This window comes from Anabas testudineus, chromosome 3, assembly GCF_900324465.2.
Source record: "Anabas testudineus chromosome 3, fAnaTes1.2, whole genome shotgun sequence".
Lineage (NCBI taxonomy): Eukaryota > Metazoa > Chordata > Actinopteri > Anabantiformes > Anabantidae > Anabas > Anabas testudineus.
Window position 1 is genome coordinate 12323314 of NC_046612.1, and position 11693 is coordinate 12335006.

Consider the following 11693-nt stretch of genomic DNA (forward strand, 5'->3'; position numbering starts at 1 on the left):
ATTATTACTGGCTGTGTCAGTGACTTTATGTGCCCCGTATCAAATAATGGATTCAGACAAACAAGAAAATCTCGGTGCTTCTGAAAATACACAAGTTGGCATTATAATCAGCTGAAGCATTTGTTTATGAGCAAATGCTGATTATAACTGGTTCGCACATGGTAGCTGGAATGAAACATATCCCAGTTAATACATGTCTTATCACAGAATCACAAAAGGAGAACAAACGGACGAATTAAGAACAACAGAGAAATGATCTCTTTGAAACATTTATTATGAAATTATAAAGGTAGAATAGCACTGTTCAAATAAAGCTTTTAAAACAGAATAAGAGTTGCAGCGTACTGAATTATTTGCAGTTTATTTCAGATGTAATTAAGGTATACCCAACAAGGAAAGAAAAAAGAAAAGGAGAGAGAGAAAGCAGGGCAAATAAATAAAACGAAAGAAAAATAAAACAAGTCCATTATTGTGTAACACAGCACATTAGGCAAGATTACCAGGAGTTCAATTTACATGAAACATCTCATATATACAAGAAAGATTTACATCGATGAGGGTTACAGAGTCTTTGTGAGCTATGGGGTCCAGTGGCAAAGCAGTCAATGGCAGTCACAATTCAAGTCAAGTGTGGCTCTTTGCTTGAGGGGAGGTGGGGGTGGGTGGGGTGCCTGGCAATGCCATTATCACAACTATTAGTCTAGACACTGGCACACACTAGTGACAGAGCAGCGGCCCGTGTGTCACTTGACACAACAACACAATGACAAGGACGCGTCTCCCTCTGGGTTTGTCATGTCAGGACATACAGCACTGCTTTGCCCATCTTTTTACACACATGCCCCCATATCTCTCTAATGATAAAAGGAGAGAGGATGGTAACAGGAGGAAAGTGGGGCTACGTGCCGGACACAAAGCACCCTCATCTGTCACAAATGATCAGAACACAAAGGTGAACACACCCTTGGTGATTTAACATTGCATGTAACGGCACTGACCCCGATAAAACATGGGTGAAAGGTGTGGGCTGAAGACAGGGAAGATAAGGAGTGGGTGGAGGGGCCAAGTGAGGAGTGGAAAAGAGAGATGGGTAGTCGAGGTGAGGGTGTGGGGCATTCAAACAATGAAGTAGCATCATAACTTAATCTTATTATATAATCTCTTTTGTAGACAAGCAAGCAGTCAAGAAACATTTTCTTCCACCCTCTACTCTTAGATTTAAGGTATATTTGAGAGAATTCAGATGTGGTGTCGATACCTTAAGTGTTTAAAGCTGCAGTTTGTCTTTTTCTCATTGTGCAGTGTTAGAAAAATATGAAGCTAATATGTCAACTTGATTGATTGCCTTAGAAAAAATGGGAAATGTGTTTTGTGGATTAGTGAAAACATGGAGATGAATTAAGTAATGACAGTCCCACAAAAGCCACAATAACTTTTTTGTGCATGCAAAATATTTCACAAAGCAAACCCCTGAAGACTGATCATCAATCAATTTGCTTTGAGAAATTGCAGAAATGGATGTTAAATTTGAGATGAATGGGTTGCCAGCCAAAAGTGATTGACACAAAACAAACCATAAAAAAAAGAAATCACACGTGCATACACAGGTGTATGTATATGTGTGACAAATATTGTCATATATCATTTTGATATATGACAATAGTTGTCATTATCAAAACTATGTTTTTGTATATTCCAACTAAAACAGTGTAATAATGAGGAAAGTATTTCATTCCATTTAAATAGATAATGATGAAAACAAATGAAATTAAATAAAATGTTCACAATACTGAAAATGTAATTCCTGGTAATTTGCCATCATCTGTGTTTTGGCAATCCTGCCCCGTGAAGTTACATATATCAAAGAAAAAAACAAACAAAAAGGCTATAAATAAATGAATAAATATATTTAAAAAAAATCAGTAGCACTCATTTCTCAACGGAGGAAAATAAAAACATATAAATGAACTCCACAGTTCAGCCAGTGTACCAACAGGGAGCTTTGATTTAGTTTGTTGTTTTGTGCAGACAAAACTGGATCCCCCTTGGGGCAATAATCTACACTGGTAGTACTCACACCCACTACCTTAGTATAGCCCACAATCCATTTCATTTCCTTTTACCCACTTAAACATAGAGGACATGACGTTATTTTTTTTTTCTTAAGAAATACAATGATCTGTGCAGTACAGAGCCCCGCAAATCCTCCACTGATGATTTAAAGCTTTGATAGAAACTTCACTCACAGACTTATTGGCTTACTATCTCCTGATAGCTATATTAGTTTTGAGGATCTGCTACATTTTACTCAGTGAGAGAATGCCGTAGTCAGGTTATTCGTCTTGAATCTACAGTACCAGCAGTTTGTTTAATTATTAACCTGATGTTGGCAGCAGACCCAATTGTAGATAGCATCGAATTTGCTCATTTGGTTAATTAACGTCTTTATCGCTATTTGTCTAGTTTAAACACGCACTCATATGCACAGAATTATAGGTTTTTCACAATTGTGTCCGTCTTTAGAAATGTTTTTTTAAAAATCACTGGAACATTTTCAGTCAGAAGTATCATGGACATGTACAGTGTCAGATTACAAACACAAATCCCAAAAAATGACAGGGTAGCCGAGGAGAAGGATGTATGATTGGAGTCGGCAACAATCACTGGCCTCTCTCCATCTTCCTCTTTCATACCGCCAAACTCTGTGTCAGCACAACCCAGAAGATATTGCAACAGACTTTTCCCCTCAGGTGCAACATTGTCATAGTTCATTAATCTTCTCAAACTTCTCCTGCTGCCATCAGCCCCCGTACGTACTACTAATCCCCTTATTAATGTGGCAAATGAACCTGCACAAGAAGGACGACTCCCTCAAGGCTCCATAATTACAATGGTCTGTACAAACTCCTGTTTGCATAGAATGTCCATTCATTAAATGTACTGACAAGACAACTCTGGGAATACTGCGCTGAAGATTCCCTGTTCCTCTCTTCCTCAAAGGTCTGTTGCACATCTTTCACTTTAAACTGAACTCTACATCTACTTAAATATTTAACAGCCTGCTCAATTCTTATGACTGATCATGTCATAAAAGCCTATTTTTACTGAAGTGCTCACAATCAGAGGGAAAACGATATGAGAGCCTGGCGCAGGCACAGGCACAACAATTGAACACAATTGAAAACCAAAATCTCCAGAATGATTTTTATAAAGTCAACCTAATATGCGTATGTCGTCAGTTGTTCTATTTATGCCGTAACTATTATGAAGTTGCACAAAAGGGGGGCTGCTAGGATATGTCACCAGAGCAAAGGTTTGAGCTTGTGCAGCAGGAGAAGAGCACATCAGAGCGGTGCAAGACACAATGATCTGCAGATTCAAGCTTCCTTTCCGTGCTTGCATCTTTTCTGCCATGCAAGAAAAACACTAACAACCCACAGTAATTAAGCCTTATTACACATGAAGTGTTCTGGCCACACGGCCGGCCCAATAATTGTGCATCCTAACATCTAATGTGTATTACCATAACAAAGAGAGGGGAGAAAAGGCGCATCTTGTATAGCTGCATAATGCAGATATGAGGCTATATATGTTTAACAGAAAACAAAACCGTGTTGTTTTCCACGCTCACCACAGGATTTATTTAAGAGTAACGGTGAAGAGTGAGAACTTTAAATATAGATCGTAATTGATTAAGCGTGACATTTCATACACCATCTCAGAGACTACTCAATTCAAACCCTGCACCCTCGGTTGTGTGTCCATAACGCGAGCCTCGGGATCTGATGTACAGCACATGGTTAAAACATAGCCAGTGGGCTTGTGTTGCGTTAGCGAAGCACATCTACGTCTGAGACTATGCAGAAAGGAAGAAAGAGTGATGGTGAAGCGGCTATGATTATACTTGGTTTCTTAGATGCTTGTGTTGCGTTGTGAAACTAGGACAGTGTTTTCATGCTTTTCTCCTCAGTGTTGTTTACACTAATGTAGGTCCCTGGAGGGTAAATAATAAGTGGAAAAAAGAAAGCAAAGGCAAGGATTGCTCCTACTGCTTGCAGCAAAGTTTGGGGTCTCTATAAAGCTGATTCCACCAGGCGTTTATCTGTGATAACACTGCTGTAGATGTCCACTATTCCTATTCCTTATGTGCCTTATTCTCTGAGAGGAAGAAACTACTGAAACCTTCATGATTTCTCCGACTGCTTTGCTCTTCCTAAATGCTTATTTGTTTCCTTTCAGCTTCTTTACACATTGATTGGTGCTGATATTGCATACACGTTGTTGAGAAGCGGAAGAAAATGGCTTCTCAATTCTTAGGGAGTAGGTCAATTTTAAAAGCTGTTCCTCTCAGCTTTGTACGTTTCTCCCCATCGTCCTCTTTCACTTAATTGCGTATTCCCTGTCAGGTAGGAGTGATTGATGGTTTGTTACTTATAAGGCAGCAATGTAAATGCCACGTTTCTTTCATTACAATTGGAATTCTGCACCAAAGTGGCTGCAATTCAAACAGAGCACATCAAACTTCATTTTATAAGTGAACACAACTGGTAATAGCTTTAAATGATATTGACTTATTTTTATTGTATATGAATATATAATTATCTTTTAATAATGCAGTTATCTTTTTCAAATACACTTCTACTCTGCAGGGAATATGATGTGACAATCCTGCTATATTAAATTTTGAATATTATATCTGTTTAAATATTACCTCAAAGGTAATTGGTATGCGTTTTTTAAAATTACAGCTAATCCTCTTTTTTTCCGAATTGGAAAAAGGAACAGGATATATGGGACGAACGTCTGCTTATCAGCACTCACGAAATGGAAATGACATGCACATGTCAATACAAGTAGTTGAATAGTGCAAATAAATCAAAATGTGGACGTAACAATGGCATTGATAACGTACCCTGCTATATCCACTAAGACACGTGAGTGCAATCAGTGCAGTCTCATCATTTCACCACAATCAATAACTGCCATTTAACCTCTAGTCTGAGCTGGGAGCATTTATCAGTAAGATGTTTTTTTTTTTTTTTTTGCAGAAATAATGATAGATATGCCTTAAAAGACTTCATTACAAAAATCCAAAGACAGTTTATTAGTTAATAATGGAAAGGTAGAAAATTGCTTTTTCTTCTAATAATCAGGAAACAGAGATAAGAAGGTGTGCCCTTGTGTGCAGTTAAATTATATTAGTGCATATTTTGTGGAGTAGTTCATGGTTATTGCTGAATATCTCTGTGATTGTGCTTTTTATGGATGCGGGTTTCAGCTAGATTTAAATAACACTGTTTATTCAATAAATAAGCACTAATTTGATTATGGTTTTATGGATTTTATAATGGGACGATATGCTTATAGGGCATTTGTCATGTTGCTGTTCCAAAATACAGATACTTAATCATAATTGAAACACTTGATAGCGTACAGTGTAAGAGCAGCTCAAAGACACGTGAGTAAAAGTAACAGTGGCATTGTTTATGTTATCCATTGGCACTAGACAGAACGTGTTGGCTCTGTTTGTGTGCTGCTTTAAGTCGTTTGTCAGAATTATTGATTCCAGTAAATTTTATGAGGAATTGTGGGACGACTGAGCGAATCAATGAAGTTGTGCTTACAGTATAGTGCCATATCTCATGTGTCCTCCTCTATGTTTGAATACCCTCCCCATTACTATCACCCATTTCATCTCCTCATCCCATCTTGTCTCTCTCTCTCACACAAACACACACACACACACACTCACACATCACCAACCCCACACGAACACGCACAAACCAACGGCGCCTGAAATGGTGCCAAACTGAATGCCTCTTTTGACTGCCACCTCTCACATAGAGACACGTTAAATGCAACCCCAGATGCTGTGACCCGGAGGTATGCATCGATAGGAGTCGCACAGTGTCACCCCTGTAATTCCACTCTCTCTTTCGGATAGATCTTATCACTCACATCTCTAAATGCCATTATCAATCTTCCCTGTGCAGCCTCTGCATCATTAGGCGAGAGTATTTCACTAAGAACACCAACATGGGTTTCACTCCTTTCTTCTCCTCCCTTGCATTTATAAGTCCACTGCAGGTTGGCATTTTGCCAGGCTGTGCCAAGTAGCGCAACACTGCCACCTAAAGGTTTAGTACCACCACCCGTCAAGCCTGACCTACTGACAACACTCACTCTTCCTCCCTTTATCCCTCTGCATTCTCTCTTCCCTCGTCTGTGCTGCTCCCTGTGTTTGTCCACGTGTGTTCCATTAGATTAGAACTGTGTGTTGTGTAGTGGTGCTTTATTAGCAGAAAAATTAATAAGGCTTTGATAAAAAGCAGCATGGATTACGTTGAAATTTGAGGCTCATTATTGGTTAATCCTTTTTGAATTGGATGTGTATCAAGTTCCAGACAAGCTTCACTCAGTTCGCTAGTGTGCTTTGAGAGGAGGCATTTAATTCAAGCTTAGATGATGAGGCAAAGCCTACAGTGACATTCACAATACCACCGCAGCAGACTAATTATTGACTGTTGTTATTGCTGCAGGTGTTGAAAAGGTTACAAAGTCTTATGTGATATTACAATACACACCAAAATAAAGGAACAAACAAAAAACATGAATACACTCAAGAGTTTTATGAGGGGAGATGTGAAAGGTCAGCTATTTTTTTTTTTTCTTTTGAGGATGTGTGCAGCATTTATCTATGATGAAAACAGTAATCCGAGTAGATAGGCAAGAAAAAAATGTTTCTTTCACAAAGAACATCGAGTCACAATTAATGTTATGTTGGTACATTTTACCAGCGATCTAAGCTGGGTGCTGAATAGACAAAATAAGGCAAGGCAACCACTCACCCACTTGCATTGTATTAAATATGAATTAAATATATATTAATGACAAAGCATCAGTGTATAATTATTCCCCCAAAATTATGCATGTGATTGTTGAGTCCATAACCAACTCCATTAATTAGCAGTTGTTCAAGTTACTTTTTCTCTTTCTGTAAGTTTGAGAAACAGAGGAACTTGCTGAAGCAGTGTGTCCTGTACTCTCTTGCTTCACAGTAACTTGGAGTGAGTCTCTAATCTAGACTGGCACTTTAGCACTGTGGAACAGGGCAGTTATAGGCAGTACTTATAGACCAGTAAAAGTGCTCTTTTACCTGCTGTCTGGTGTGCATGGGCCCCTTCGTCTTGAACCCTCCTTGGGAGCTGCACTCTGAGGCACTGAAGTGGTCGGAGCTCGTGGAGGACCTCTTGGAAAGGGTGTCACAACCCCCAACAAATGTGTTATCCAATGGGAGCTCCTGAATCACATGATGCTTCTTCACCGACACCGGCGTGTCAGCCTTGAGGTGGAAGGCCGATTGAGGCGAGGCGGACTTGTAGTGTCGGGCCAGGTCTGGGCTGCTAGGTTTGAAGGTGGTGGTGGGTGTGGCATTCCAATCGAAGCGACCAATCCCTTGCTCCTCCAGCTCAGTGGGCAGACTGATGGTTCCGTTGATTGGCTCGTGTGCAGGATCATCAGGTTTGTTGCTCTCAATGGTGACAAAGTTGAGCAAAGAGCTCTTTGGAGACTTCCTTTTCTTCCTTTTTTTCTTTTTATTCTGCTTGTTCTCCGTGTTGGGTGACATCCACTCAGCCCCCTGTTTTTTCCTCTGTGCAGCTTTGAACCTGGAAGCGTGGCGGCAGCGCAGTAGCACAGTGACAAAGATGACAATAATCACCACTAAGGCACCGGTAACAAAGGCTATCATGATAGTTAAATAGTCACCACTTTGATAAGTTTCACTGCTCTCACCGATGTTTCGGTCAATTGGAGTCTCCATGGTGCGTCGAATGAGATCATTGATGAGTGTTGAATTACCCACAGTGTCATTGACAAACAGAAATACCAGCACCAGAGTATGGAGAGACTTGGGATATCCCAGGTCACTGATATTGACCACTAATCTGTGTAAGCCTATGTCAGTCACTGCTGGTTTTTCCTCCAGAGTAATATTCCCTGTGACAGGGTCAATTCTGAACAGACCTTTGTTGTTTCCACTCACAATAGTATATTTGAGTTCTGCATTCATCCCTGTATCACCATCTACTGCAAACACTTCTGCTACCACAGATCCCGGGATAGAGGAAAGAGGGACAAGCTTGAAAGACGTGTTGGAAGGAGGGTAGATAACAATGGGGGTGTTGTCGTTCACATCAATGACATTGATGGTCACCTTGGCAGCCGAGGAGCAAGGAGGCCTGCCACTGTCCACAGCCCTGACATCAAAAGTGTAGGAGCTCTGTTGCTCCCTATCAAATGACACATTAGATTTTATCACCCCAGAGTACGGGTCTAGTATAAAGTTCTCATTGTCATTAAGTATAGAAAGGGAAACAGCAGCATTTTCTCCAGCATCTGAATCTGTCACAGTTATCACCCCCACTGTGCTGTATTTAGGAAGATTCTCAGACACAAAGAACTGAAAGTGGTTATGTGTGAACTTTGGGTTGTTATCATTTTCATCCAGCACGGTTACAATAATGGCAGCCTGTGTTTGCAGAGGGGGTGTACCATTATCTCTTGCTGTTACAGTGAAAAGGAATCTATCCTGATCCTCCCGGTCAAAAACCCTGGATGCAGTCAGGACCCCTGTTTTGCGGTCGAGGTCAAAGAACGATGCGTTTGGTCCCAGCTGATAAACTATCTCTGCATTTTTCCCGCTGTCCTCGTCAGTGGCACTAAGAGTAGTGAGGAACAGGTCGCGTTTGTTGTTTTCCATCACAGCCAGCTCAATAACCGGCTGAGTAAAAATGGGCGGGTTGTCATTCTCGTCCTCCAGCCTCACTCTTACCAAGGCAGTTTGATTCAAACTTGGTTTTCCAGAGTCCGAAGCAACAATTTTAAAGTTGTATTCCTTGGTCCCTTCGTAGTCGAGCAGCGCTGATGTCTCTAACAGATACTGGTTGTCGTACACGGCTTTGAGATGGAAGGGCACATCCTTCTCTATGAAACAAATGACCTTGCCATTGATGTCAGTGTCTTTGTCTGACACTGTGATGAGAGCTATCTTGGTATTGATGGGATCCTTCTCCGAGAGGAAAACAGTGCCATTAATGGGACTGATTATGTATCTCAGGTCTATATTAGGTGGATTGTCATTAACATCAGTCACATTTATGGTAACAGTAGCTCTGGCAGGACTTGAACTGCCATCACTGGCCAAAACAGAGAGCTTATGAATTGCAGTCTCCTCTCTGTCCAGGGGCCTCTGCACTGTAATTAGGCCAGATGTTGTATTTAACGCAAAGAGTCTTTTCGTAGCAGGAGACACCTGAGTCCCAAATACATAACGTATCTCTGCATTTGCCCCTATGTCTGCATCTGTGGCCTGAAGCTGCACAACTGACGTGCCAATAGGAGAATTCTCTGGTATGTGCACCTCTATCTGACTCTCTTTAAACACTGGTCTGTTGTCGTTGACATCTGTTACTGTAACTTGGAGAATGGCAGTGCTGGATTTCTGTGGACTGCCACCATCCTCCACTTTGATCTTCATTACATATGTATCCTTCTGCTCTCTGTCCAGATTCTGCTGCACAATGAGCTGGGGCCACTTCTCCCCCTCAGGCGTTTCTACTATGTCTAAGCCAAAGGCACTTTGCCCATTGATCAGCTCGTATTTGTGCACACTGTTGGGGCCAGTGTCTGGGTCAGTGGCAGAAGGAATAGCAAAGCGGCTGTTAATGAGCGTGTTCTCAGGGATGGAGATGTTGATCACAGGGGACGGGAACATGGGGGCATTATCATTTGTGTCTTTGACAATTATTTTGATCTTAATCAGCCTGAAATAATCATTAGGCAGAATGACCACTTCAATTTCAAAGGAGCACTCACTGTCTTCAGACGAGGGACCAGGGCACAACTTCTCTCTGTCGATTCGGTTGGATGTTGTGAAAATCTCACCAGTGCTGCTCAGAACTCGGACCAGTGGGTTATCTCCTGCTTTGGAGACGAGCCGGTACACAAGATTAGCACTAGCTCCAGTGGCAGCATTTGTATGGGAAATGTTTAGGTCCTTTGGTATGTTTCCAATGAGGACATTTTCTTGCAGCTCCTCTCTGATGGGGTAGATCAGCTCTTGGGCTATTGAAGGATCTAGCCATATGCAGGCAAGTAGGGCACCCAACAGGTAATAGTCTTTTAGATCCATGACAGAGTAAATGTGTTCCCAGCCTTCACAACTCAAAGGTTTTCTTTTTATGCAACGCTGTTAAAGGCAGTTACTCCGTATGTGTGGCGGCAGAATCTTCCACAGAAAAACCTATGAATACATGACAGAGTTTCTCTTCAGTGAAATAAATTCACCATGCACAGTAATTAAATTTAATTTAATTAACAAACACCCCCTCCTAGCTGTTTAATCCACTTTCTTTTTTTTTTTTTTTACATGATTTACTATTAAATCTGCCCAATGTGCCCATAGGCTTTAATCAACTATTCATAGAAAAAGAATCAACAAAACACTGCAGCAATTTAGGTAGCCATTCATGTCTGTTGCTGGCTGTTCCAAATCACCCACATTTTATGGTCACTTGGAAATCTCTGCGCCTCGAATCCCCATGGCCACAAAACTTCACAACACATTACACATTAATTTTACACTTAAATTGCCAAAATTAAAGAGCTTTCGCCGTGTGTGGGCGCCTCAACGAATGAATGCGCATGAATGAACCCTACAAAAAAAAAAATAAGCTCAGTCAGATTTTTTTGAATTCTTAGTGGGCAAATGAAACCTATTCCCATCTTACATACCCAAATCCGTTCCAGCGCAGGAGGGAAAAACTGGAGTGTGTCAGCTCATCGTCTCCTCATCCACTGTGCCTGCGAGCTTATTCGGATAAAGATATCCTTCTCAGTCAGATCTGACTTTGGGGTCCAGCAGAGAGAAAGAAAAATGAATCGCCCCGCAACAGTAATCAGACTCAAGACCGGGTTTTGCGTAAAAGCGGCTGGTCGCACAAAGTGGGATGAATTAGAGGTTGCATATGTCGCAGTTCCTTTCCCCCATTTAACTTCGGGAATGGACAGGGTCTAATTGTGAATGCGGTGATCAGCGACGCAGCCAGGTGGTCAGTGGTTTTGTGGTGTCTTCCATCAGAGCGGGTCCCAGAATCAAAGCTCATCTCCTGCACACGAGACCCGAGAACACCGGCTACCTGTTAAGGTGAAGGAGCCGACGAGGTGAACGGAGGCAGAGACACTCGTGTCCCGTCATGTTTCAAGTTCACGGAGCTCCATCAATGATCAGCCGACGCAGACACAAGGTTAACAAAAAAAAAAAAAAAAAGATCACGAAGACATTTAAGCAAGAAACAGAGGTGTGAAATCTCAGAGTCGATCCCGCTTGGAGACGCCAACCTGGCTGGGGAAGGCTGTTTCGAGTGACACCGATGCGCAGCGTGCATATGCCGTTTATCCTTGCACTCTCACTCCCAGAGCAGAATATCTTGCACTAACTCTGTGTAAACCCATAGGAGGAGTGGTGAAGTACACCACACCGACGGCCCCCCTCCCTCCCTCCCTCCCTCCTTACCCGGCCGACCCTCGTCATTGGACACCGCCCCTCTCTTTCAGTGGCGTCGACGAGTCGAGCGGCAACGCGATTGGCCCGAAGTCACGTCACTTAATGCAGACCAGAGAGATGTCCGCGG

The 11693-nt window shown here is 41.8% G+C and overlaps 1 protein-coding gene across 1 annotated transcript in view; it reads right to left on the reverse strand.

Annotated features, from left to right (window-relative positions):
- LOC113174013 (protocadherin-9) overlaps positions 1–11300 on the reverse strand; it is a 172255-nt gene extending 160955 nt beyond the window's left edge. Inside the window, exons 1-2 of the mRNA XM_026377640.1 lie at positions 10795–11300; positions 7157–10303 (exon numbers count right to left, since the gene is read on the reverse strand). Coding sequence (XP_026233425.1) covers positions 7157–10192 — 3036 coding nt within the window. The 5' untranslated portion in view covers positions 10193–10303; positions 10795–11300. The remainder of the gene's footprint in view (positions 1–7156; positions 10304–10794) is intronic.
- Between the last annotated feature and the right edge of the window lie 393 nt (positions 11301–11693).